General features: G+C 41.3%; 1 protein-coding gene across 3 annotated transcripts in view; it reads left to right on the plus strand.

Moving 5' to 3' along the window:
• The window catches only part of DPP6 (dipeptidyl peptidase like 6), a 547,732-nt gene that overhangs the window by 119,675 nt on the left and 403,702 nt on the right, over positions 1-24,355 (plus strand). Inside the window, exon 1 of one of the 3 annotated variants that reach the window (XM_027727815.2) lies at positions 23,939-24,307. The exons of the other annotated variants lie outside the window; for them this stretch is intronic. Within the exon in view, the coding sequence (XP_027583616.1) occupies positions 24,107-24,307 (201 nt within the window). The 5' untranslated portion in view covers positions 23,939-24,106. Of the gene's footprint in view, positions 1-23,938; positions 24,308-24,355 lie in introns of those variants that run through there. 3 annotated transcript variants of the gene reach the window in all.

The following is a 24,355-nucleotide window of genomic DNA, read 5'->3' on the forward strand; positions in this document are numbered from 1 at the left end:
TATAACTGTGTTCATCCAAATATAAAGGAGAAGTTTCGCCATGCAGGACAAAATCCATAGAAGTGAATGCATGTCTAGGTAGCACACCTCACACTGGCCTATCTGGCCTTTTTCCACAAGAGGACAATCTAGAAGAGGAAAATTTATGCTGTTCTGTTGAAATGCAGGAATTTTTTGTACCTGCTGAATGGTTTACTGCATGCTGTTAGTGAAGTCGTATGAAGAAGGAAGACTTACCATGTTGATATCTGGAAACTCTGAGGCTGGTACTCAGTATTGATTTAGTCATTGTCCACAGGAACACGAAGAATTATGCCTGCTGTGGTTGTTACGCTTTCATCGTAAAGTCTTTATTGAGCAGCCTTGGCCAGTAATACTAATGGATGGAGCACTATTAAGCTCACTGCTCTTGTAGGTCAAGATTTAGTAGATGCTCGGTGTTTCCTTTCTTAGTGAGTCTGCTCACAGTTTTCCTGGAGCGTGTTGGAACAACCAAGTTGTGTGAAAAATCTGTTTCTTCAAATAATGTGGCTTCAAAGACTCCAGACACTTGAGGAACGTGAAGTGATGGTACTGGAGGCATTAGGAGCTCTCACATACACTCTTCTACTAATCCTGAGAAGACACCTCTATTCCAGCCCTGTGGGTACAACTGAAGCAGGGACTTGAGAAGAGCACTGTGTTATCAGCTACTCTGTTGTAAATACTGTTTTCGTGAAAGTTTTCAGAGTGTGGGAAAACGACTCGCGAGTGGTTGTAAACTGCAAAACTAATGGGCCAGATAATTGCATAACTGTGTCATCTGGCATTATTAACAAGTGTTTTTAAGAGCTTAAAATTTCCTGTGAATCTGATGAAAACTCTGGGTCAGCAGACCCTGCACTGGTATAGTTGCCTTTAATTTCATTGGAGTCAGATTTCACCATAGATACCTGATTCCTCTTGTGAACTTCATGGATTTATTTGCACATAGCATCTTTCTTGCTTTGAATGTTTTGTTCTTGGCTTTGTCAAAAGTAATGAACCACTGATAAAGAATGCTCAGAAAGCAGGGCTTCTCTTAGTTGGAAAAAATTATCCACTCGAGGCAGTGAGTAGATGCAGAGGAATGTAGGTGGTATTTCTGGTGATGGTAGAGTCCATAGAGTTGAAGTTAATTCTTATGAAAGATATTGGATCTTAACAAGTTTTGATCCTTAGGGAAGCTAGTGGGCTTTTAATGTAAATGAAAATTTGAGATAGAAATACCTTAAAAGATACAGATTCTTAATGTGCTTTTTTCTGGTTTAATCTTCTAAGAAAATATTCATGTTTTGCATAATTTTATTTCTTATATACTGAAAAGAGTTTACCTGTTGCGGACAAGCTTGGAATACAGAATTATAGAATTAATTTCTTAAGGATATATATTACTAGTCTTTTGTCAGAAGCATTTTGAAATGTCAGCATTACAGTGCATTTGTTTAAGTGGCCACTTGTGAATCAAGGTCCTTTGTGACTCTGGTGAACACTTTGTGACTCTTATCTGTACATGTGAGCTTGTGTGTGCTGCCTAGTACGTTCATGAATAGCCCTGGAATTGTAGGATTGGCATCTGCCTCTTAATAAAATAGCCACAAGCTTTTCCTTCACTACAGGCAGCTTGAATGCCAGCAACCCTGCTTTACTCTGTGGGTTTCTTCAATCTTGCCTTGTTTTATGTGGAGATATTTCCCAAGAACAAGCATCTATTGTGGGATGGTGTGAACAAAGACCTCTGGAACTAGTACAAACAGAAATCAGTTAAAAAAGATGCAAAATAGGAGTACTGAAGGGGGAAAAAAGAAGTGCTTGATTTTATTCTAAAAAGATTTTGTATTTTAGGCATGTGCTGAGTTTAAATTTCTGTCAGCTTCATTTGTTGGGGATTTTATTTTCTCAAGAACAACTTATTAAAATGTATTTAAGCATCATATGTGAAGAATGATTGTGACAGAGAGCCCTTTAAGAGGTTAGCAAAGGGCAGTGGATCATGATGCTTGTAAATCATAAATTTAATATAAATGTGTATCTAGGAGCAGAGAGGTCTGAGACAGGGAGGTAAAAACCCTCCACCTTAATGGCCTTATGTTAAGTCCAATGAATTAAAATTCTCAAACAAAATTAGTCTCTGACCTTTTACCACCTTTGGACCATGCTCAAGTGTTTTAGTGGACAACTTAAGGTCTTCGCTGTAGGTTTCATCCTGCCTGTGTTTGAGATGTGCCACAGAAGCATAACAAAGGCATTTGTCTATTCTTGGAAGTCAATGATGAACCTTGTAGTTATTCCCATACTTCTTTCAGTGGAGAAGATCATGCACACAGAGAGGAATAAATCTCCTTTATGTTTTCATAGTCTTATGGCTTCATACTTCAGGAGATGAGGTGACCTACTTAGGAAAAAAAAAAAAAAGACGGTAAAAGAGAAGTAAAGGACAAAGGAGCAATAACCTAGTGGGGATTCGTGAAGAGTGATGGCAGAACAAACCGATCATTTTGGTTTCTGCAAGTGTGATTCAGCTTGCTTTGTGCTTGGGGCTCCCCATAGCTTAGCTTGCAGAGAACTCGGGGAAACTGAACCGTTGGAGATGTCAGAGTGTTGTGATTAGCAAGGGAGCATGACAGACTAGGCAGAGCAGAGGCTTCAGTGTTTGGAAAGAGACAGTTTAACCCTTAGCTCTGTGACTAGTTTTGCTGTGTATATATTAATTCTCTCTTTTCTCACCTCTTGCATCTCCTGCTTCTGAAGATTGTAAACTGTTCAGAGCCAGAATTGACTTCCACTGTACATTTATATATTGCCTGGCAGACTGAGACTCAAATCACAGTTGTGGTTTCTACCTGCTGCTGAAACATGAATAATAAACTTCCTTTTTATTTCACTAATTGTAACTCTGCATCTCTTGATACTCCCCTAGTTGTGCTCAGTTACTTGACAAGATTGATGAGACATTTCAGAGAATGCACACAGACCTTGCCTACCAGTTACCCAGCTGATGTCAGAATAGACCCCAGTGCCTGCAGCTGAGCTTGGGATGGAGCATTACCAGAACTAAAGCAGAAGATGTGGTCCCAGATGGCCTTCCAGTAGTGACAGGTGCAAAAGTGGTGATGGCTTTTCTGTACATGTGTTGCACTTTGTTCTGTGTACATTGAACTGATAGAAGCAGAGTTTTTTGCCAAATGCAGCATCCTCCTCTTGCTGAAACAGTACTCACATCACAACACATCTTAATATTCACAAATATCCCAGAGGATGTGCCATATCTATGCGAAAACAGTCTCACAGAAGCTCTGAACCTTTGAAATCTTGCCACTCCTTGTTTTTCTGCCAGCTGTGCTTCAGCATAAATGATCCAGTTGCTTCTCTCCCTAGAAGTCCTTAAGAATGAGCTTCATGATATAGTGCTTGTGAGGCTGCTCAGAGACTGTTAAAACTTGACAAAAGAAACTCCCTGACTTCATGTGAGGGGAAAGTTTTCTGAGATCCACTAGATCCACAGAGCTTTTCCTCTGCAAAATAATTTTGTTCTGCTAACTTGACAGAGATACATTCTAGACATTCAGTTCAGATACCTGAGAGAGTAACTTGGGCTCTCTATAGCCAATGGAGAGGAGGATACCCTTCCAGAGTGTGATTTCAGAGCTTATAAATTTTAAGTGTGCTTAATTCCATTGATTGAAGACCCCAACTGTAGGTAGTAAGTATACTTTTCTAATGCCTTCTTTTGCTTGTTCTTTTCCCCTCCCAGTTTCCAGAGAAGTTGAGACACTCAGTCATGCTTGTGTGTTTCTGTCTAATTTTGCCTATTTGAGTAATATTATAACCAACTCTGTCAAAACAGCTTGAGGGTAGAAGTCTATTGCCACAATTTTCTTTAAATATAGGTAATCTGGTAAGAAAAGACACAATTCACAGACCCTTGAAGGGAGACTGCAGTGTAATTTTTTGTCTTCTCAAGCACTAGAGGCCTTATAAAGGAAGAGCTTTTATGAGATGCCCCACCTGCAGGACAAATTCCAGTTGGAGCTGATACCTCATTAGACACTGGAGGATTTAACCATTACCCTTGTCTTGTTGGAAAAGTTTGCTTCACTAGTTCTGCTCCACAAAAACACATGTTGGTTTTTTTATGTCCTGCTTTTTATTGTCTGCTTTTAGACCAGTTTTTTGTTGTGTGACTGGCAAATCCCAGCACTGCCATCTGTGAGCAGCAGCACAAAATACCATCTGCTGTGAATGAGTCTCGTTGCTCTGTACCCATTAGAACATCACCAAAGGTGTGTGTTAAGATGCAGTGGAAGGCTGCAGGAGACAGAAATGCAACTGGAGCAATGTTTTGTGCCATACGTGATCCCATTGACGCCGGTAGAATTATCTGAAGTTTAAATTAGCATATAACCTGACCTCAGCTGTTTAATGTTAAGCAGGAGGGACAAACCTATTTCCATTAATCATGGCGATGGTGGATGTAAAATGCCTGCATTAAGTCATTGTGCTAATTTAAGCAAGCAAAGGCTGCTGCTCTGATTTGAGACAGTAAGAAATAAGAAGGAAATCTGCAGTAAGGAAATGGGAAAAGTAAGTGGTGTCAAAAATTTCTTTCAAGCAATGCTTTTTGTGGTGCATTAGTTTTTTGCATTGCTTTCCTAAACCGGTGTAATTTCAGCTTGAAAAGAACAGTGCCCACTTAATAGAAGTTTCTGACACTGACATTATATAAATAAGGCACTGAACTTAAGGATTGTTCTGCCCTTTTGACATATATAGAAGGTTATTGCTTTTCCTGTGCGTATTTGCGTTTCGAATAGTAGAAAGAAATTTGGTTATTGCAGGTGGTCAGTTCATTCAGACTCATAACGTTTCTCAGCTTGTAATGTAGGAGCTTAGGCAGGGAAGATAAGCAATGAAATATTCCGAACTTCTCGCTTTTATGGGTCATCAACAGAAGCAGGTTTTGGAAAGATTAAAATGTATTTTGTAGTTGTGATATGACATATATTTTATTGCATTGTAATACACTAGTGAAATGACTAGTGGTGCTTTGAAATGTCTGTGGTACTCATTTCTGCCAGAGTCATGAAAGATGTGTACAGACAAGGGCATCACACGTGACATTCAGAGTGCAGGAAGAGAGTGAAATATTGCCCCATTGTATAAATAGAAAAGCTTACTAAAATATCAAAAGACTGCTCATTTAAACAGCATGCTGTGGCTGTATTTTCTTTACAAATAAACAAGAATCCTGGTTCTTTACACGTAAATAACCCCAGGGATGAACATAGTATCTCATAAATGCTCTACTCCCCTAGCCAGTACCTGTCTGGGTTTAATTTGGTGCTTTTGGGATAATTCAGTTCTTCTTTCACTACACAGAGGCTTAACATCTGGAGACTGTGCAAAGGCTCTTAGTGGACTCTGAATCAGGCCCGAGTTCCAGCTTTAGACCATCAAAAGTTTGGAAGCCCTGCATGTCTCCTGTCTGCACTGAGGCTCCAAACTTTGCCATGCCAGTGCTTTGTGTGTGTGTGTGTGTGTGTGTGTGTGTGTGTCCCTGCCTATGTATATGCAAGCACTGAGATATTTGGTAGCATTTTCAAAGTGAATCTGGGTTGGTGGAAGTCAGCTTTCCTCTCCAGTCATGTCTCGGTGTGGATTGAGGTGAACTGCCTGAACTTCATCTACAGCAGTTTGGAGGTCTTGAGGGTGGGATGAGGAGATGAGTGTTATCTGTGCCTTAGAGAGAAGGAATTCCATGTAATCCCCTTTGGATAATGCCTGCTGACCTTTCTTTTCAGCTGCCTTGTGCATGTCTGGTCATCTATGGACAGATTATTGTCACACCGTCACAGCAGCTATGGAGATGCACATTTCCATGTGCATTTCCAGATGCAATATTCCTCCTTCTGAGGAAAACATTTTGCTTGGCATGGCCAGCCTAGGATCTCCACTGGCCATTTTTAGGTTGTGGGTGTTGCACAACATTCCAGCTACGATCTGTTGTGCCTGGAGCTTGTCCAGCACAAGGATCATGCTTGCATCATCAAGCTGAGGTGAGAAGGCTGCCTGACCTATATGCCCATTAAAAGCTAAGGCAATTAGAAGAGTGTTCTCCAGGACTCTGGAATGTGTTTCTGTTCACAGATCTGAAATAGAACATACTTAAAGAGTTAGAGTAAGTTGCAAAAGGCAGAGAGGACTTCCTCCTCCTGCACTGAAGCAAATGATAGCTTGAAATGGCTTGCTGCCTGAATTTCTGTAAAACTAATGACTTTAAAGCTGTTGAACTTTTATTGAGTGGTTAATGACGTTAAGGGACAGAGACCCATGAAGAGGCAATTTTTTAATTGTTTTAAATCTAAATAAACAAAATGTTATCATAGCGCGTGCAGTATTTCCACTCTGTTTTTTATAAATTACCTTTTCCTCCAGAACTCCCTTTGCTTAGTGTTACAGACAGAAAACATATAATTGATCTGGTTTGATGATTTTAAGATTATGTGATTCATCAGATACTTCCTCAGCCTGCCAGTAATCCTAGAAACAGGAATGTATCTGGGCGTAGAAACACTGCTTCTATACTTCTGCCTTCCCATGGTAATCTGCCCTACATTGCAGAGTCCTCTGGCCATCCTGTGTGGAGACAGCCTGGAAGCAAGAACATATGGTGCCTCTTGTATGAGGGAAGTGAGAGAGGGGTGTCACATGCTGTCAGATACATAAACCTGCTCATCTGCTGCCTAAAGACCCAGAGTCCTCAAGAGAAGGAAAGGGAAGTCTTCCTATCCCCTCTCCTTGTACTGATACACAGTAAATCAGAATTGCTGTGTGCAAAGGGGAAGGACATGTATCTTCCCCTGTTATGCCCAGATGATTGGCAGAGTCCTGGAAGAGATATGTAAATGGCAGGCTGATGGGCAGTGTTTTCTTTACACACATCACCATCGGTGTGCAGCTCTTTGCCCAGCAAGCAGGTTTCTCTGACGTACCCAGACACAAGTTCAGAAACAAAATGTCTCAAAGCAGAACAAAAATAAGCACCCATGTCTAAAGAGGGGATACTATTTCAGGTGTTCCCCTAAATTTAATGGGAATCAGGCAACTAAATACTCAAAACACCTGAAAAGCTCAGTTTTGAAATGCAGTCATTTTAAAAAGGACAATCTGCTGTAGACCAACTCCTTTTAAGAGCGCAGAAGCTTAGTAGTGGCTTGTCCCAGTACAGTGGGTGACCTTCCCTCTCTGTTTTGAGGTCAGAGGGAGCAAGAGTGGCACAGACTAGGAACTGCTGTCCACAGACAGGGTGTCTGGCCAGGGCAGTGTTTAGGAGAAGGGTATGTTCGTGCCATGAAGAAGTACCACTGTGATTAGGCTTGGGAAGCAAGAGATGTGTTAGTGTCAAGCTTGGGGAGAGCTGCTGTGTCCTAGGAAGAAGAGCATGGGGAAAATCCCTCAAGAGCAAGGAAAGATGTCTTATAGGGAGAAATGAGGTATGGCACTACCTTGGGTAGCAGGAAAGGAAGGATGAGTTACTTTTAACTGTTTTTTTTTCTATGGGTCCTGAATTGAAACACGGGGTTGTTAATAAGTCTTAATTCTGCTTTGTATGTTTCTCACTCTCCTTGAGGAGCAAAATTAATGAAGTATCGAGAATTAGTCAAGCTTTATCCTTAATAGGAAAGAAAATGATAGAGCTGGAGAAAGCAAAGAGTGAAAGGATTGTAGGTCTTTGCAAAGTAAAGGTTGTTTGATGAGGTGATTGTCCAGAGTGTTACCACCATGATATAAAGCTGTAGCCCTGGTCTTGCAAATATTTCCATGCAGACAGAACAACATTTCTTACAGGACTGGACCACATGATCACATTATTAGGATGTCCCATTCCTGAGGATAAGCATTTTCAACTTCAGGTGCAACCCTGCTATCACTGAACTCAGTGGAGAACTTTGCAGGTGCTTTGCTAAGGCAGGATAGGTGCTTAAGTAAATGGCATAGTGCATGAACACTTATGTTTTCTTGCAAAATTGGGTAGCAGATTGCAGTTCTGGAGCGTGTTCTAGCTTCTTACTTCCCCTCCCCTCCAGCTATCAATTATTCTTTCTGGTTTAGATCCTATGGGAGAAATTATTTCTCTTTTGCTATTTGTGTTGCAGTGAAACATTACCAACCTCTTATCAGTTTCCTGTACTAATTATCTCAACAGTTGCACTATTCTGCTCGTCTTCTTCATTCACCATGAAGGAAGAATTCCTATTCCAGCAGGAATAATGGAATCACTTTGCTGTCCCCTTTCTCTGCACGCTGCAAACAAATAGAGTAAAAGCATGGTAGATCCTGACCCTGCTGTACACAAAATGCAGTGCTCATGATCTTGTAGGAGGGCAGATGTTTTGAAATGCTTCTGTGGAGAAGTTTGAGGAGTTTTGCAGTGTGCCATAGTTCAGTGCTTGCACAGCTGTCACTCTCTCCTGTGTACATTGTCACAAAACAGCCATGTGCTCCTTTGAATGGAATATTTCAGCCCAGAGGTTTCAATATTTTAAAAACATTTGTGCATAGAAAACCACAGTGGTTTAATATGAATGTCAGCATCCCTCATTTGTCAGGAGTGCTTACAGGCAGGCATCTGCTGTGATGCCAGTTATGTACAGAAGGAAAATTAGAAATGTTACCCAACATGTTACTGGTGTAATTAAACTGAATGAAATATAAAGGAGGAGTGTGCAATAAATAATAAAATTATTTATTAAAAAAACTAAGGGCTGCTAACACTTATCTACCAGAAGATTTTGCAATGGCGGACTTAATAAATATGCCTTTTCTGTGGCACTGTTTACCACAAAACATAAATCCTTTTTGTTAAATAAGAGGACTGAAAGGAAGCAGAGTTATGGAAATACATGACGGTGAAGAGAAGGCGATGAGTTATTCTAATATAAAAGGCTGTCTCATATCTCCAACACTGACCTTTACCCAGTGAAATACATTTACAATGTTGCATGTTACTTGTTAATAATTTCAACTACTCTGATGTTTGAGTTCTCAACTCTTGGCTCAAATATGTATTTTAAAATTACCATGACTACTTTCCGAGAAACAAAGGAAGTCTGATCATTTTTCATATGTAGACATAACTAGGACAAATGTCTGTCCTTGGGATCCAGGTGCTTTCCTACCATTAATCTTCACAACCCTCTGTCTGGGGTAGGTGGAGGTTATTATACACACATTTTATTCCTGGGGTAAGTGAAACAGAATCAGAGAAGCTTGCCCAGAATTTAATCCTGGTCTGACTGAAGCCAGTAGGAGGTAAATGCATCACTTTACTGGAGGCATAATTTACCACGTAGTAAAGATGCAAGTCAGTAATCAGGAGTTCCTGCCTGCACATCCAACAGCCAAATCACTTGGCTCTGGTCTGTTTGCTGACTCTTTTGTACATGTAGGCCAGTTTGGAGCTCCAGATAAACCTGTGTGAGATGGACTTATATTTTAAATGAGGCTGAGATGGTGTTTCAGCTTCTGCTATTTTTTGTCTTTCAAAAAACTCCTCACAGCAGTTCTCTAAGTTGTAAAAATTCTACGTATCTTTTATTTTGTTCTTTGGAAATGTTCATCTGGTATTTGTGACCTTGGCATAGGGTAGCAGGTAGGTCTTGTACTAATGTTAATCATGTGTAAAGGCATTTGTAAAGGCATTTGAAAAGATACCATTCTCAGAGGAATAATCAGGGCACAGTCTGCAAAGTAATGAAAATTTAAAAATAACTAGTTGAACAATGCAATGTAGAAATGAATAGGCTGTAGAAAAACCCACCTAATGTAAAGGTTGTCTGCCTATTTCTAGCACACTTGTTATAAAGAAAGGCAATATTGACATATTGGCTCTAATTTCAGATGCTTTAATAAAACAATATCTTGCTACATAGGCTCAAAGATTACTCCTCTCTCTGTAGAGTGTCTTTAGTAGCTTTTGCTCTCTTTTTCTGTTGCTGAGTATTGCAATATAGGGGCCAAATGACTCCAGGTTATTAGAGTGCTAAGGCCAAAAAAAGAAATATGTATCTAATCAAATCATTTGCAGAATGAATTTCTGGCTTTTGCACACCTCCCCTCATCTCATTGCTTTCCCTTTGTCACCTTTTGCTGGGAAGGAGAGGCTCAAGCAGTGCGTGTGTACCGCAGAAAGGTGTTCATTGGGGTTAAATCAATCTTCTTTAAAAATTGGGTCACTTCCTTGCCCGTGAGAGTACAGCCCTGGGAAATGGGTTGTTGTGGATCATGGGTGGTATCAAAGTCAGCAGCAATATGCTGTTGAACAGTCATCTGTTCAAGGGAGAGGACATGGAAGGAGGGTGAGACTCTACCTCATTGCAAATTACTTTTCCCAGTACTCATCTATTCATAGATCATATTCACTCTTGCACCAGGGCAGTGCTACTCTTCTAACTTGTTGCAGTGCTTTGATTTCAAGACCAAGGTCCAGATAATCATCTTTTTTAATGTTTCAGAAAGCCTCAGAACATCCCATGTTCTAGTGGGCACCCTGCACAGAGATTAGAGCTGAGAACCACTCAGGTTTCAAGGCTACGAAAACTTTGCTGCTGTGAGCTGGGATGGGTAATCAATCTTGGAATTGTCTGTTCTGTGGCAAGACAAAGAATAAAATTAGTTTGGGTCAACTCAAATGATTTATTTTCATCTCAGGCCTTTTTTAATTTTCTTATTCTTCATCCAGATTTCAAAACCACTTCACTTTTGTATATAAATTGGTGTTATATTTGGGCTGAAAGTGATCAGTTTGTATCTTCTAACCTTAAGCAATAAATCCCCACCAACAAATGTCTTTGAACTGGAATTTTCTTTTAAACTAGCCCTTTTTCCACCAGAAGTTTTAACTTCGATGGATCAGCATTTTCTGAGAGTATCATCAAGTAGTTCCTGACCAGCTCTCTTGAGTGCCTGATAACAGTCAGATAAAAGAATTGCAATTGGACATGCTTTCCAAACGAGAGCTCATTTCATGTGCAATCACTATGCTTTCACATAGAGGGTGATTTCATACATTTCAAAAGAAACTTCATTATCATCTTTTTTTTTTCCACGTTTTTATATCCTCATGAGGTTATAATGGTTTTTTAAATTATAAAAAAGAGGTTCTACATAATAGGAGAATCCTAGATTATGTTTGACTCAGGCTCTCCATTTAGGTTGCTCTGGCTTTTTTGAAACATTTTATATTGTATTTTGGTATTGCTTTATGTTTTACTACCTATTCAATATATTTCCCACAGAGACCAGTTCTGTGTGTTTCCTGTAGTGAAGACTATTCAAATGGGCTATAATCCTGTAATAGTTTATAGCAAAATCAATTTGATATGCCTTGAAAAATATTCTCTTGTATTACAGTCAAAGGAAATGTGTGTGCAGAGCTAAGAATTTATACTTGTAGTGAATTTCTTGAAGTTGGAAATGCATGTGCTTGTATAATTGAGGGCCTTCTTATGTTTGACTTAATTTTTTATTTTCCCACTTCTTTTCATGGAGAATCCTTTTTTTGATCACTGTATTAGTTAGGAAGATTTTAAGGATTTTAAGCCTGTATTTCAGGAGAAGCTCTCCTGAAATACTCTTCAGCAGTATTTTGTGCTAATTTAGCTCCAAATGTTCTGAGTGCCTCCATGGAAGTAATTAGGTGAATTATTGCTGTGTAGCTCTGTGTACAGTACCTGCCTGGCAGCACATCCTCAAGTTAAAATTTAAGAACTACTGCAGCACCCTCAAGTGGTGATGCTGATCTGTATTTACAGGTTTTTTTTCCCCAAATGTTTATATCTAGGCTTATGAATCATTTCAGTGTTTTGGGCTGACCTGCTCGGATTTGTCAGACCCTGCAGTCCTTACTCAAGTAAAGTTCCCAGTAAATACGATTAATCACTTTGGAATCTGAACAACAATCTCGGGGAAGTTTTCCTTGGATTGTCAAATGATTTTATGGAGGGCATAAAGCATTCTCTGTGCCTGCAGAAACCGTGTCTTTTCTGTCAGTTGGACTGGAATAAATAACCTGAGAACCTTTTAGAAAGAGTAACCAGCACATTGGGGTTTTACTTTGGACTGCAGCTGCAAACATGGAACAACTGTGGCATCAGAAACACAATTCCCTGAGCACACACACTCAGCCCAGTGACATCTATAGCAATGACTTAGGAAGAATGAATGCTATTTCTTAGGAAAGTTTTGCTGTCTTTGTGGTGCAGTTCTCAGACTTCAGCTTTTTTCCGTTAGCTGCCTATTTTAAACAAGCAGCTGTGTACCAGATCAGATGAACAGCTCTGGTCTGGGGCCCATTGCTTCCAAAATTAGCAAGTGGCACCTCTCCTGATGCTTCATCTCCTTCTAATTCTGCTGAGCCTTCCCAGTAACAAGAGTCATTACCCATTAAAATAAAAGGCCACGGGATGTCTGTGCACTCTACTGCCCCCAGATCAGACTTGCCTGAGCAAATCACTCAGCTCTGCTGGTCTCATCTGTAAAACACCGACAAGTTTCATCTAAGAAATTTACTGTAAGTCTTAATGGATGTTGCCTCCACTTTAAGGGCCTTAAGTGAAAACAGAGATCAAAATGTTTACTTTCTTGTCTCTTCTAAGAGTGTGTGCCTGGGAGAGGGCACAGAGTGGTGGGAGTGGAAGTGCTCCCTCACCACCGGAGCTGCTTTGTGCCCTGTGCGCTAATGCTGTGGGTTAGCAGCATGGCACAGCTACTTGTTTACCATTGCAACTTCTACCAGGTCAGGCACGTTTTCTGCATCAAACTCAGAGAACAGGCTTGACAAGCACTATAAATAAAACAATTTTGTTGCTGGAGGGTAGAAGGTGATCCAGACTCTTATTTATAAAATTGTATTGATCCAAATGAATTTTCCTCAGATTAGTATTAATAATGAATTTTAGATTTCTTTTTTTTCTTTTTGCCCTCTTTAAGCTATTTGATATAGGTAATAGAAATCACTAGCATTTTAGGCTTTGTCCTCTTGTCATTTTTTTTTCTTTCTTTTTTTTTTTTTTTGGCCTCTGTTAGAAAAAGACTAACTTTAAGTGTGCCATCTAGGTTGTCATCTATGTAAGAGACTGCATTGTGTTCACAAGACAAACATGTCAGTAGAGGGCAGGGTCGAACAGTAGTGAGTTTTCAAAGGGATCTGATAAAGAAATGACAACTATTTTCTAATATGGAGTATATAACAGACAAAACCTGTGTGTGGTGAAGCATATTTAATGCAATGGCTGTGCTCTCATCTTAGAAGCCTGTTGTCAGCTTAGAAATCACATTATGATCTTTTTTATTTTTTCTATAGAAAAGCACTACAGGTAACAAAAAAAAAGAGTGAGAGAGAGATTACTTCATAAATTTGCCTTAGGCTGCTCCTAAAATAAGCAGGAAGGTGCAATCAGACCTCTGCCACCATGGCTGCAGTAGTAAGCTGGGATGTGCCGGCAGCCCACACTGCAGCTGACCCACAAACCTACTTTAAGACATTTTGGGGCACATGTGGGCTTGCAAGGTGGCAGGGCATGCAGCTTCTGCTGTCTCTGAAACTAGGTGGCCTGGCTAGAGATTTGTCTGGGGCGGGGAGGGGAGCTGAAGCTCAGCATGAGAATCCCAGTCAAGAGTCAGTCACGAGAACAGGGAGCCCTTCAGCCTTGGATCATAAGCACAACGTACAGGTACATTACAGATAAAGCTCCTCTACAGCTCCTTGGAAAAAGCAGACCAAAGATAAAATCATTGCCAGTGTACTTATTTAGAAATAGGCCTTGGTGAGTGTTCTGAAAGTAACGCTATTTCAGGCTTAAGAGACCAGGAAATTCCAAAGGTTTGAGCCCCTTTCAAGTATTTTCTTTCCTTTTTCATAGGATCATAGAATCATAGTATCATTTAGGTTGGAAAAGACCTTTAAGTTCACTGAATCCAACTGTTAACCCAGCAGTGCCGAGCTCACCACTAAAACACGTCCTAAAGTGCCACCCCTGCACATCTTTTAAATACCTCCAAGGAGTGACTGCACCACTTCCCTGGACAGCCCGGTCCAGTGCTTGACATCCCTTTGCATGGAGAAATTTTTCCTAATATCCAATCTAAATCTCCCCTGACACAACTTGAGGACGTTTCCTGTCATCCTCTTGCTTGTTACTTGGGAGAAGAAACCAACCCCACCTGGCTACAATCTCCTTTCAGATAGTTGTAACCAGCAATAAGGTCTCCCCTGAGCTTTCTCCAGGCTGAACAACCCCAACTCCCTCAAACACTCCTCATAAGTCTTGAGCTCTAATACAAGTCAGGTTCCAATACTTTCTTGCAAGTTTTTTAATACAAAGAAAGCTCTGTGTGTTTCAAGATGAAGCAGATGCTTTTTTTTGCAACAAAATCCCAGGTCATTTAAATTCTTGCATGTTCAATTCTGGCCAAAACACAGTTTTGCCCCTATTTGGGGTGACTGTCCCACTTTCTGGTTGTGTCATCTCTGTTGTCCAGCAAATGTTTCCACCTCTGACAAGTTGTTGCCTGCGTTTGTCATAATGTGCTGCAAATGTCAGTACCACGTGCTCTTTATCTTCAAGGACCCATATGTTTCTGGATGACACAAATAGGCCATGCTAATTGGTTTTGAGGCGTCATCCACTTCCAAAAATACCAAGCAACACCAACACAGGGATATACCCCTTTGAATGGAGAGACTCTTTTCTCAGTAAAGGATATTTTCAAGAAATTTATTATCCTCAGAATCAGTAGTGAATTCTGTTTTACCAAGTTACTGGATAGTCAAAGACATATTTAAATTGGTGAATAATGGCTAGAATGAACAATTCCCACAGAAAAATGGTAAAATTCGTTCAGGTTCATGAAATTGAAGAAGGTAATACTGTGGTTCTGTATATGAAATCATTGGAGATGTAATGTTGAGAAACAGTTTAATGATTTAAGAATCCTAAATTCTACATAAAATGGTGGTGCTGATTCTGTCTACCCATTGCTGATAAAGTTCCTGGAGGGGAGGTATCATCCAGTGTAGCAAGCCATCTTTTGTCAGAAACTGTTACTACCTTAAGTCATGGTGGCTTCATTCTTTCCACAGTTGCTTTCAGTGATGGTGCTTTTACAACATAGAGCTCTGGCTGTGCTGCTGAAGTCATGTTGCAGAAACTGTGATGGACTCAAAGATTGGTTCTGGGGCCCTGTTGTGACATTTTGAGCTACCTAGTTGCTGCTTGCCTGCTTTGTGGAGAGGAATGAGAGGATCTGAACACTGCTGTGTGCTTGCATAACTTGGAGGGAATTAGATTATTTTTCTCTGGCAGAGAAAATCAGAGCTCTTTCAGAGGTTTGAAATTATCAGTTATAGTCAGAATTTCACTGGATTACCTTTGTCACAGTCACATTCAGATCATGATGAAGAAGCTTGTATTTCCTGCTTAGCAGAGTCCTGGATTGCTTTTATCTTTGTGGTGAAATTATTGAACATCTCTAAAGTTAGTTTTCACACTTTTTTTAGCTTGGTTCACTTGACACGCTTTTATGATTCCTTGGCATATGCAAATAAATATACATATAGATCTGCCTCTGAGTCAGGAGGGACTAGAAATATGCATGACTTGTTTGACAAAGCTTTGGGTTTATTCATTTTTTAAAGATACTGCTTAGCAAGCCAATAAGATCTCTATCAGGTTAACTAGCAACTAGAAATAAAGTGCCCCTAAATTTAGGTACATGCAGTGAATAAAGCAAGATGCATGTGAATATCCCTTGGAATTTTCCAAAGCAGCAGCTCATATTGATTATGCCATCACTGATCTGATTTTGATAATTCCAGTGTGTATTCCAGTACCTCACGTTGCTAAAACCTTTGCAATGCCTCTGGCATACATTGAAAAAGTGTGATAAAGTTAAAAGGAAGCACATATGTTGATGAGTTAAATCCAGGCACATCCTAAGAGGTATTTAAAATTAAAATCTCTCATTGGTTGGCTTGTTTGTTGACCCTAAATAACTGTGGTCATAAACCTGTGTTAAATTGGTAAGGACATAATTCATTATTCTCCTATCAGTATTCAATTCTTGTCTTTGTGTCTCCCACCTCTTAAGAAATGAATACAGTCTTTGACAGCCATTTGTGATCCTGTATATTTGCTGTTACATAGTGGCAGTTGACCAGAAGCATTTACAAACCTTTAATATAACTTCCATGACCCTCACCCATTTTAGACTTTGTTACTAAGACAGGTGAATTGGACAAATGGTGTAGTTTGTACTTAGAAAACTATGAGTTAGCTGGTAAGCTTTTTTTGCTAATCAGTTTTTGAAGGCAAATGGGCAGGAATGAACGTGTACCAACTCTAATAGTGAAGTAGCACAAACATCTACCAATTCAAACTAGTGCCAAAACTAAAAAGCAATTATTTACTTTTAGGAGATTTCAGGAGGTTTTCAGACAGCTAATCTAGAACTGTGCTCCATAAAGTCCCTGCTTACAGCCCAGTTAACCCCAGATAAATGGAACTCATTAAATGCTTTTCTGACCAGTCTGAAAACTTTCTGAAGTACTCATGGTGGCAGTTCTGTACATTCAAAACTGCCCTGAGAAGACATCTCAAGACAAACGCTCACCTGTCTGTAATCCTGATGAGAGACAGAAACCAGACGGAATTGTACCTTCAAGATTGCCTGATCCAGTATTTATTCCTAGAGGATATCCAACATGCTCTCTCACAGGGAGGTTTTTACAAACCTTCATCATTGCTCCTCTCTTTGTAAAAGGCTGCAAGAGAAGAATATTTGAATATGCTGAATCTGTGCCAAACTGGAGGAAGAAGCATATGTCTGGCAGGGCCAGAATGAGAACAAAGAAGTAGGAGGATATTTGGTTAGACTAGGCTAGCCTTTTTGAGATGTCCACTTCTCTCTCTCTATTTTTTTTCCCCTGCATATTCACATTTGTCTCTAGGGTTTCTTTCAGCTGTGGGGTTCCAAAACCTAAAATTGTGTCATTACATCCCCTGGGTCTTTTAGTAAATCTAGGTTTTAGTTCTTTTCTTCCAAGCAACAAAAAAACTGAATTTAATGACAGCTAGTCTGAGGTGTCATAGATCTGTTTAAAGAGAATCTCTGTATAATAAAGAAGAAGTCTTTAAATAAAATTATTTTGTCTTGTCTGCTCCCTTTGAAATCTGTGGCATGCATTCGAAATGCTGACTCATTAAATTCCTTCTGTTTCTCCAAGATTCTGCATGCACAAGTTCTTTTTGGCAAGTGAAAATTCAGAATTTCTCCAAGGTATGTTGCTTCTGTGTGCTACCAATTCTACAGTGGTGAATTAGAGAGGAATTGCATCAGCTTCTCCCAATAGGGGCAATTAAGGATGTGTAGATATGGCTCACGAACATGAATGGAGCAGGAATCTTGTGCATCCCTTTCACACGTAGAGCTGAGCACATCTCTTGCCTTGAGACACTCCGTCTGAAGCAGTTGTGACTGAAGTGCCAGTGGATGCTTTTGCAACACAGTTACTTTTCTGATAGTCCTGCAGCAGTCCTACTTTACCTTTGTGAAGAAAAATATATTCCCTTTTCTTGCTGAAAACACCCTTGGGAGATAGATTAATCAGGCAAGCTTGTTGTTGTCATGGCATATCTGACTTGAGCATCAAATACTGTCAGGTTACAAAGCAGAGAAAAATATGCATTGTGGGACCAGTTCAGCAACATTAGCCGAGTCTTGCATGGATGGCAACAGTTTCTGACATCCAAAGAAAGATGTATTTATCTGTAACTTTAATGCTCAACTTCCTGGCTTCTCTTGAAGACACGGAATTGGGATCTCATCCTAACTTCTCTCAGACAAAGCTTCCAAAGACAGAATATTTATTAAGACAAGAAGGACAGTTGCAGCACGAATTTCTATTGGCATGTGTGGCAGTACTAGGTACAGAGGTAGACCAGGCCCCCAAAGTGGTGTACAGCTGTACAAACACATGTACCTCAGTACCTTCTTCTACTTAGGCTTTGCAGTTACCTTTTCAAGCGCCAGACTTGCACAGCCATTGTTTCTGACTCCTCTCTTCTGTGTTTTTTTTACCCCTGTCTTTCATCACCTCTGCACCAACTGCAAAATCATAAAAAAGCATATGGGAAAGACCTTCCTGGTCATGTGGTCTATCCTTTTGCCAGTTGGCAGGATTATACCTTACAGCACATTTTCTAATGCCTCATACAGACTATTTATAAATGCCCTCAGCGTTAGGACTTTCACCCATTTCCTTTGGAAACAGTCCTACTCACACTACCGGGAAGAACCTGCTGATATTCAGCTATGTGTTCTTGATTTCATTTAATTAGATGTAGGTGTGTATCAAGACTCTTGGTGGATAAAATCACCTGTCTACTGACCACCGAGACAACATTTATCCACCAGGTGTCAGAAGTACCCTCTGGAGCAGCTGATCTCCTGGTTTTGAAAATCCTCCCATTGTGTGGCTCCAATTGACCTTGTACCACCCCAGCCTGTCTCCCCACTCTCCAGGCATGTTAGTGCTTTCCATCTCTGACTGTTTTGGTCCAATTCTTCTCTGCCTCTTTGACCTCACTTGCCTTCATCTCCTTTTTCTCTCAGCCCCTCCTGGTACTTCACTGTGTCCCTGGCTCTTCTGTATGCTTTTAATTTTTTTCTTTGCAGCTCCCTCTGGGCCCAACTCTTTCCCTGAAGAGCCTTTTTTTCCAGCATACCTTTTTTTCCCCCCAAAAAATCATCTATCCTGTAAAGCCACAATTGCCTGCTGTTCCCAGTACTTGAGTATCAGCGTTTTCTTTTCTCCACAAAAAGCCTTCACTCAGCCACTTCTGTAAGATTCAATTATTCTTGCAGTGCCTAGAAAACTAATTTTCCCAATGTTTCTCTTAGTCCAGCCCAGAAAGCTATCTTGTTTATTTAGGGATTTGTCTTTTTTTATATATATTTTTTTTAATCATTGTAAGGCCTGTGAGATTATTTTTCTCAGTAGAGTGTGATGCCAGAGAGAAATATGCTTCTCTATGTCCTAAAGTCACTCACTCCAATGCTGCATTTCTACATAGCTTGCTCTGAGATGCTAATAGCACAAACAATGAACTAAGAAAGTGAACAGATCAGTGTACTAATTCCACAATATGTATCACCCCTCAGCCTTCTGCAGCCCCACTGTCACTGGTCTTGACACGGTGGTGTGCTCCCCCCAGCACACACATCAGATCAAAATGAACCATCAGTTGTATCCTCAGGGACTGCTGAATTGGTGCATTTGACATAAGAGAGAGATTTTCTGTTCTGTTTTGGTCTGGTTGAGTTTTTAGTTGACACCAGACAGCACATGTGTAGAGGGTATGTGCCTGGGGCCATTGAAGATTCATGAGTTGGATGTTTTTTTCTTGGCTAACAATGGTAATAGGAGTTAAAATAGTGTATTGTTGTTTCTCTAGTGCCTAGAAAGTTGCTATTATAAAAAAACCAGAAGATTTATATTAATAAATACAGTCATTTTAAGAGAAAATACTCACTAGGCCTTTTCTGAGGTGATATAAAAAAATAACCAGGAAATTAAAAATTCCTTTAGAAGTTCATTGGAAAATGAAAATATAATATTTTAAGTAATAAAAAGTGTACTTGAACTATTGAAAAAATATTTTTTCTTAAACTCTCCCTGCTGATCAGCTGCTTAGTAACTATCACCACTTGCAAACTGGAAACATGTTTAGCTCTGTCTGCAACAAACTCTGTATTATTTAGATGACAAGTTCGTAAATTGCTTTGTCAGAACAGAAGAATGGAGCATGAATAACAATGCTCTAACTCCCTGACAAATAGAAGTAATATCTAAAAAAAAACATATCCAAGGATAATATTGCTGGATTGTTTCTTTACATTGTTACTCTGATAACCAGTGTTATTCTGAGCTAGCTTGTCTGAAAAGAAATATTTTATGTAAAGTTTTAAAGGCAGTAGGGCTTGGGTTTGACCTGCTTTTGATTGTGTTACATTAATAGTGCTGAAATGTGGGGACACTCTTTATTTATACAACGTGGGGAAAAGTGTCATTTTTATCTGTATACTTTAAAAATGTCAGTAAAACATACTTTGCTGCTGCAGAGAAAATGTCTTAAGCTAACACACTTTATTTTGATGGAAATGTCACTAGTTAGGAATCAAACCTCCTTTCAAAACTTTGGATGCTGAATTAAATATACAACTAGGAGATGCTTGAGGACACTGTTTGTTTTGAAATGCTTTGATTTTTATCTTGGGATCTCTTTGCAGGATTTAGGGAAAGGATCTTTCCTATGTGTAAGATGTGTCTTTAAAGACAAGACTTACATTTGGACTTTTGAAATATTTTGCCTCCTTAAACATATTTCATAACAGAAATTCCTTGCTTCTCCTCAAAGCTTGCCATAGGCAGAAAAGGTCTTTTGCTGCAATGAAACCCCAATTACTGATATGGTGTTTGTTTATTGACATTTTACTGTCGTATCTCGATGTTTCCTGTGTTTCTGGTTTTTGGCTCCATCCTGTTTTCCGTGCCCCGTTGATGTGCACATTGTATGACAGTATGTGGTCGTATAACCAGGATATCGTAGAGGCCTCTGGGCTCCAAGACATGCACAGGTGAACAGCAAATTAACCACGGACTTGAAAGTGGAGAGCAGAGGGCTTCCAGCACTGAGCAGTGACTCAGGAGCACTGGGTTGTGTCCCTCCCTAACAGGCAGGCAGGACTACCATAACACATGCTTGTAGGGGACAAGCTACATCCTGAGAGAACTTGTGCGCAGCAGACTGGAGTGCTCTCCAGAGTCCGTGATGAAATCATCTGGGTCCCCTGTGACTCAGAAAAATCCTCCTGCTTTCAGTAATGGCATCGACAGACTGACTCTACTGAAGCTTATTGCAGGGGGTTTTTCAAGATATTTCAGCCTCCAACTGCCTGCTCAACCCTTCTACACAAAGTCACTCTCGCTGTAGCAGGGTGACAGAAATGTGTCTTTGCACTTCCCAACTGGTGCAAATCATCTTCCTTCACCCACGGTGATACCCAGAACATGACATGACATTGCTTCTGCTGTCCCTGGTCTGTCATGGAGTGGAGAGCTGGAATCAGGAAGGCCTTTAAATAGCTGTAATTATTTATTTTAGAGCAAGTGAATCACAGCCCGAAGCTGCATGATCAGGATATTTTGGTGGATGAGGACCATTTGGCTGTTTGTTTTTCACTGAGCTTTTAAAGTGTTTGACACTGCAATTTTGTGTTCCCTTAATATAATTTTTACATGAACTGTATACACACATACATGCACGATATATGCATGCATGACTAGACAAATTCAATTACGTGAAATCTTGGTTGTTAAGAATTAAAACCACAAACAATGCATTTGGAGCTGAATTGGTCCTTAGTGGCTCTTTCAGTTTTGAATTGAGCTGTAAGGCTGAATGTTTTCTTTTTTATGTACTTTCTTTGAGGCTTTTTAATTCAGACATTTAATCTTTGGTGTTTTTCCCTGCCTAGTGGTTTCATCTTTTCTTTTTTTGTGGCTTTCTTTGATTATTCCTTTGTGTCCTAGTTTTTCCTTAGAAGTTAAAAATGTATTATTTCTTTTAATTTGTTTCTCTTGATCCTTTTATTTTCAGCACTAGTTGTCACCAATTCCAAATATCATAAAATCATTCTTAATGCATTTCAAGGTGGGATTTGTCTGAGCTACCTGTCCAGATTTTTGGCAGTCAGTTTGTGTCTAAACAGAAGTTACAAGGGGTCTCAGTGGCTTCTGGAAAGTTACGTCTGTTGTGATTTGTGTTGCTGTGATGTAGAAGATAGATCTTTGCTTCAGAGCATTGTGTGCTCATCTTGTTTTTTAATTAAATGTCAGGATCTCAGTTGTGAAGATCAAAATGATTCCTTCTTTCAAGTTGCATCATAAAGGCAACAGAGCGTTTGTTTTTGTTTTCTCTCTTGATGAGATAAGGTTCCCTTTTCATCTAAATGTTAAGACTTATCATCCCTGACTTTGAAAACACAAATAAAAAGCAGTGGATAAAACTATTCAGATATAAAGAGATTTTTGATCAGTTGTTGAAATCATGGAGGGTGGGACAGTTGCACTTTAAAATACTCTGTACGTGATCTACTGAAGTGAGGGGGTTTTTCAATACTAATGAAGTCACATATGTCAAAAATGGTATTATCTTGACAGCTAAAACTTTAATCAAGAAAATATTTAGAAACATTTCAGCCCATCAAATGCACCGATTAAAGTATACTCAAGTTTGTGAGATCTTCAGAAGCAAGTCTCTCAATGGGAATGGGCAAAAGCTGGTTTATGCTTTGTGTGTTGTAATCCCAAAATCTCTGGTAAATTTAGAGGTCAAAGAGGAGGATTTCGGGGAGCAGAAATAGGGGACAGCAACTCTGCCACTTTCCTTTAAACCTAAGCATTCGTTGCTATGGAAACCCCGGAGCTTGATGCTGGAGCAACAGGAATTGTCACCCTCTATCCCGACGCAGCCGTGCTGGGCTGGCGGGGGCTGGACCCCGAGCCCAAGCCCGGGAGCGTGGCCGAGCACATTCCCGCTGTCCCTGCCGGGAGCGCTGATCGGCGGCCGCGCTTCCCGGGCCCAGGGAGCGGATCCCGGCGCTCCCGCGCAAGGGCCGCGGCGGCGGGCGGGTCCCAGTCGGCCCTGGACCCGACCCCAACCCCGGCCCAGCCCAGCTCAGCCCAACCCCGGATCCGTCCCCGGCGCCGGGACCGCGGTTGTTTATCCCCAGCCGGTGCCGCTTTGGGCGGATTTCCACTGAGGGGCGCTGAAGCACGTTTTAATGCAGCAAAAAATGAATTAATACAAAAATAGTAAGAGAGACGCGATTTACCAGAATCTTTTAAAAAAGCGACGACAACAACCACCTCCCAAAAAAAACCCACCCCGCAACCCTCCCTTCTCCCTCCTTTCCTCGACCGTGGTTGGAAGGAGGAGGACGGGCGGAGGGGACGGGGATGGGCAGTGCCCGCTTGCCGGGCTGGGATGTGCCCGCGGCCGCTGGGCAGGGCAGGGCAGCGGGGAGGCTTCACCCGCCCTTCCCTCGCCCCCTCCCCGGGGCTGAGCCGCTCCGCGCTCATCGGCATCCCGGAGCCCCTCCAGCTGCCGGTCCCGCCTCCCTCCTCCCCGCCTCGCCTACCCCCTCCCCACCTCTTTTTCTCTCTCTCTCACGGCTGGCGATCAGGTGTCTGTTGCCTTTTTTTTTTTTTTTTTTTTTTTTTTTAGTTGTTTTCCCCGGGAAAAAAAACCAGGCAGAAAAAAAAAAGAAAGGTGCCGAAAAGGATATGGTTGTAGAAGAGCCCTCCTTCCCCAGAAGAGCAACGTGCTTTGAATGAGGCTTCCCAGCCTCTTCCACTCCGTCTCACACACTCTGTCACTCTGCCTCTCGCTTGTGCACACTGTTGGTATGCGACCTCGGAGGCGACTGCTCCGCCACCTCTGCCTGGGGAGCCGCTGACAGCGAGCGATTGAGCCAGCCCCCCTTCCTTTTTTTTCCACCTGCTTTTGCAAACACACACGCACACCCCCAAAGCACATTTAATGCTGATCCACTCAGGCGCCATTATCGGGGGTACGTCTTCGTGGAGTGTTTTGGTTCTTTTTTTTTTCTTCTCTTTTATCTTTTTTTTCCTTCCCAACACTGGATGGTGCAGCATTCCCGGGGCCTGTGGTGTTACGACTCGATTGCGTTTTATTATTTATTTGTCTATCTTCTCTCTTCTTTCCCCCCTCACTCCCCCCGTCTCTGCTCTCTCGATCTCCCCCCCCCCCCCCCCCCCCCGCTTCTTTCCGGGTGCCGGTGCAGAGGATCGGGGAGCAGGATTCCTCGTTCTTCCTTCCACTGACGTGGGACTGATCCTCACCCGCGTGTAGCATGCTGTAGCCAAAACAGAAGAGAGGAGGGGGAGAAAAAAAGAAGCGGCTCTCTTTCCCTCCCTCTCTCTCGTTTCCCGCGGATTGACTTCATGGCTTCACTGTACCAGCGGTTCAGCGGGAAGATCAACACCTCCCGCTCGTTCCCCGTTCCCCCCGAAGCGAGTCACCTCTTGGGCGCCCAGAGCAGCGAGGAGGACGGAGCTGCCGGCAAGACCTCGCGTCCATTGCAACAGGAAAGCAGCCGGCCCCGCTTCCAGTACCAGTCGCGAAGTGACTGCGAGGAGGAGGATGTAAGCGCCGGTGTCGTTCGCGTGAGGCTGGGTTGGGTTTTGGGTGCC

The sequence above is a fragment of the Pipra filicauda genome, unplaced genomic scaffold (genome assembly GCF_003945595.2).
Source record: "Pipra filicauda isolate LSUMZ 115617 unplaced genomic scaffold, ASM394559v2 scaffold1_size10287979_pilon, whole genome shotgun sequence".
Lineage (NCBI taxonomy): Eukaryota > Metazoa > Chordata > Aves > Passeriformes > Pipridae > Pipra > Pipra filicauda.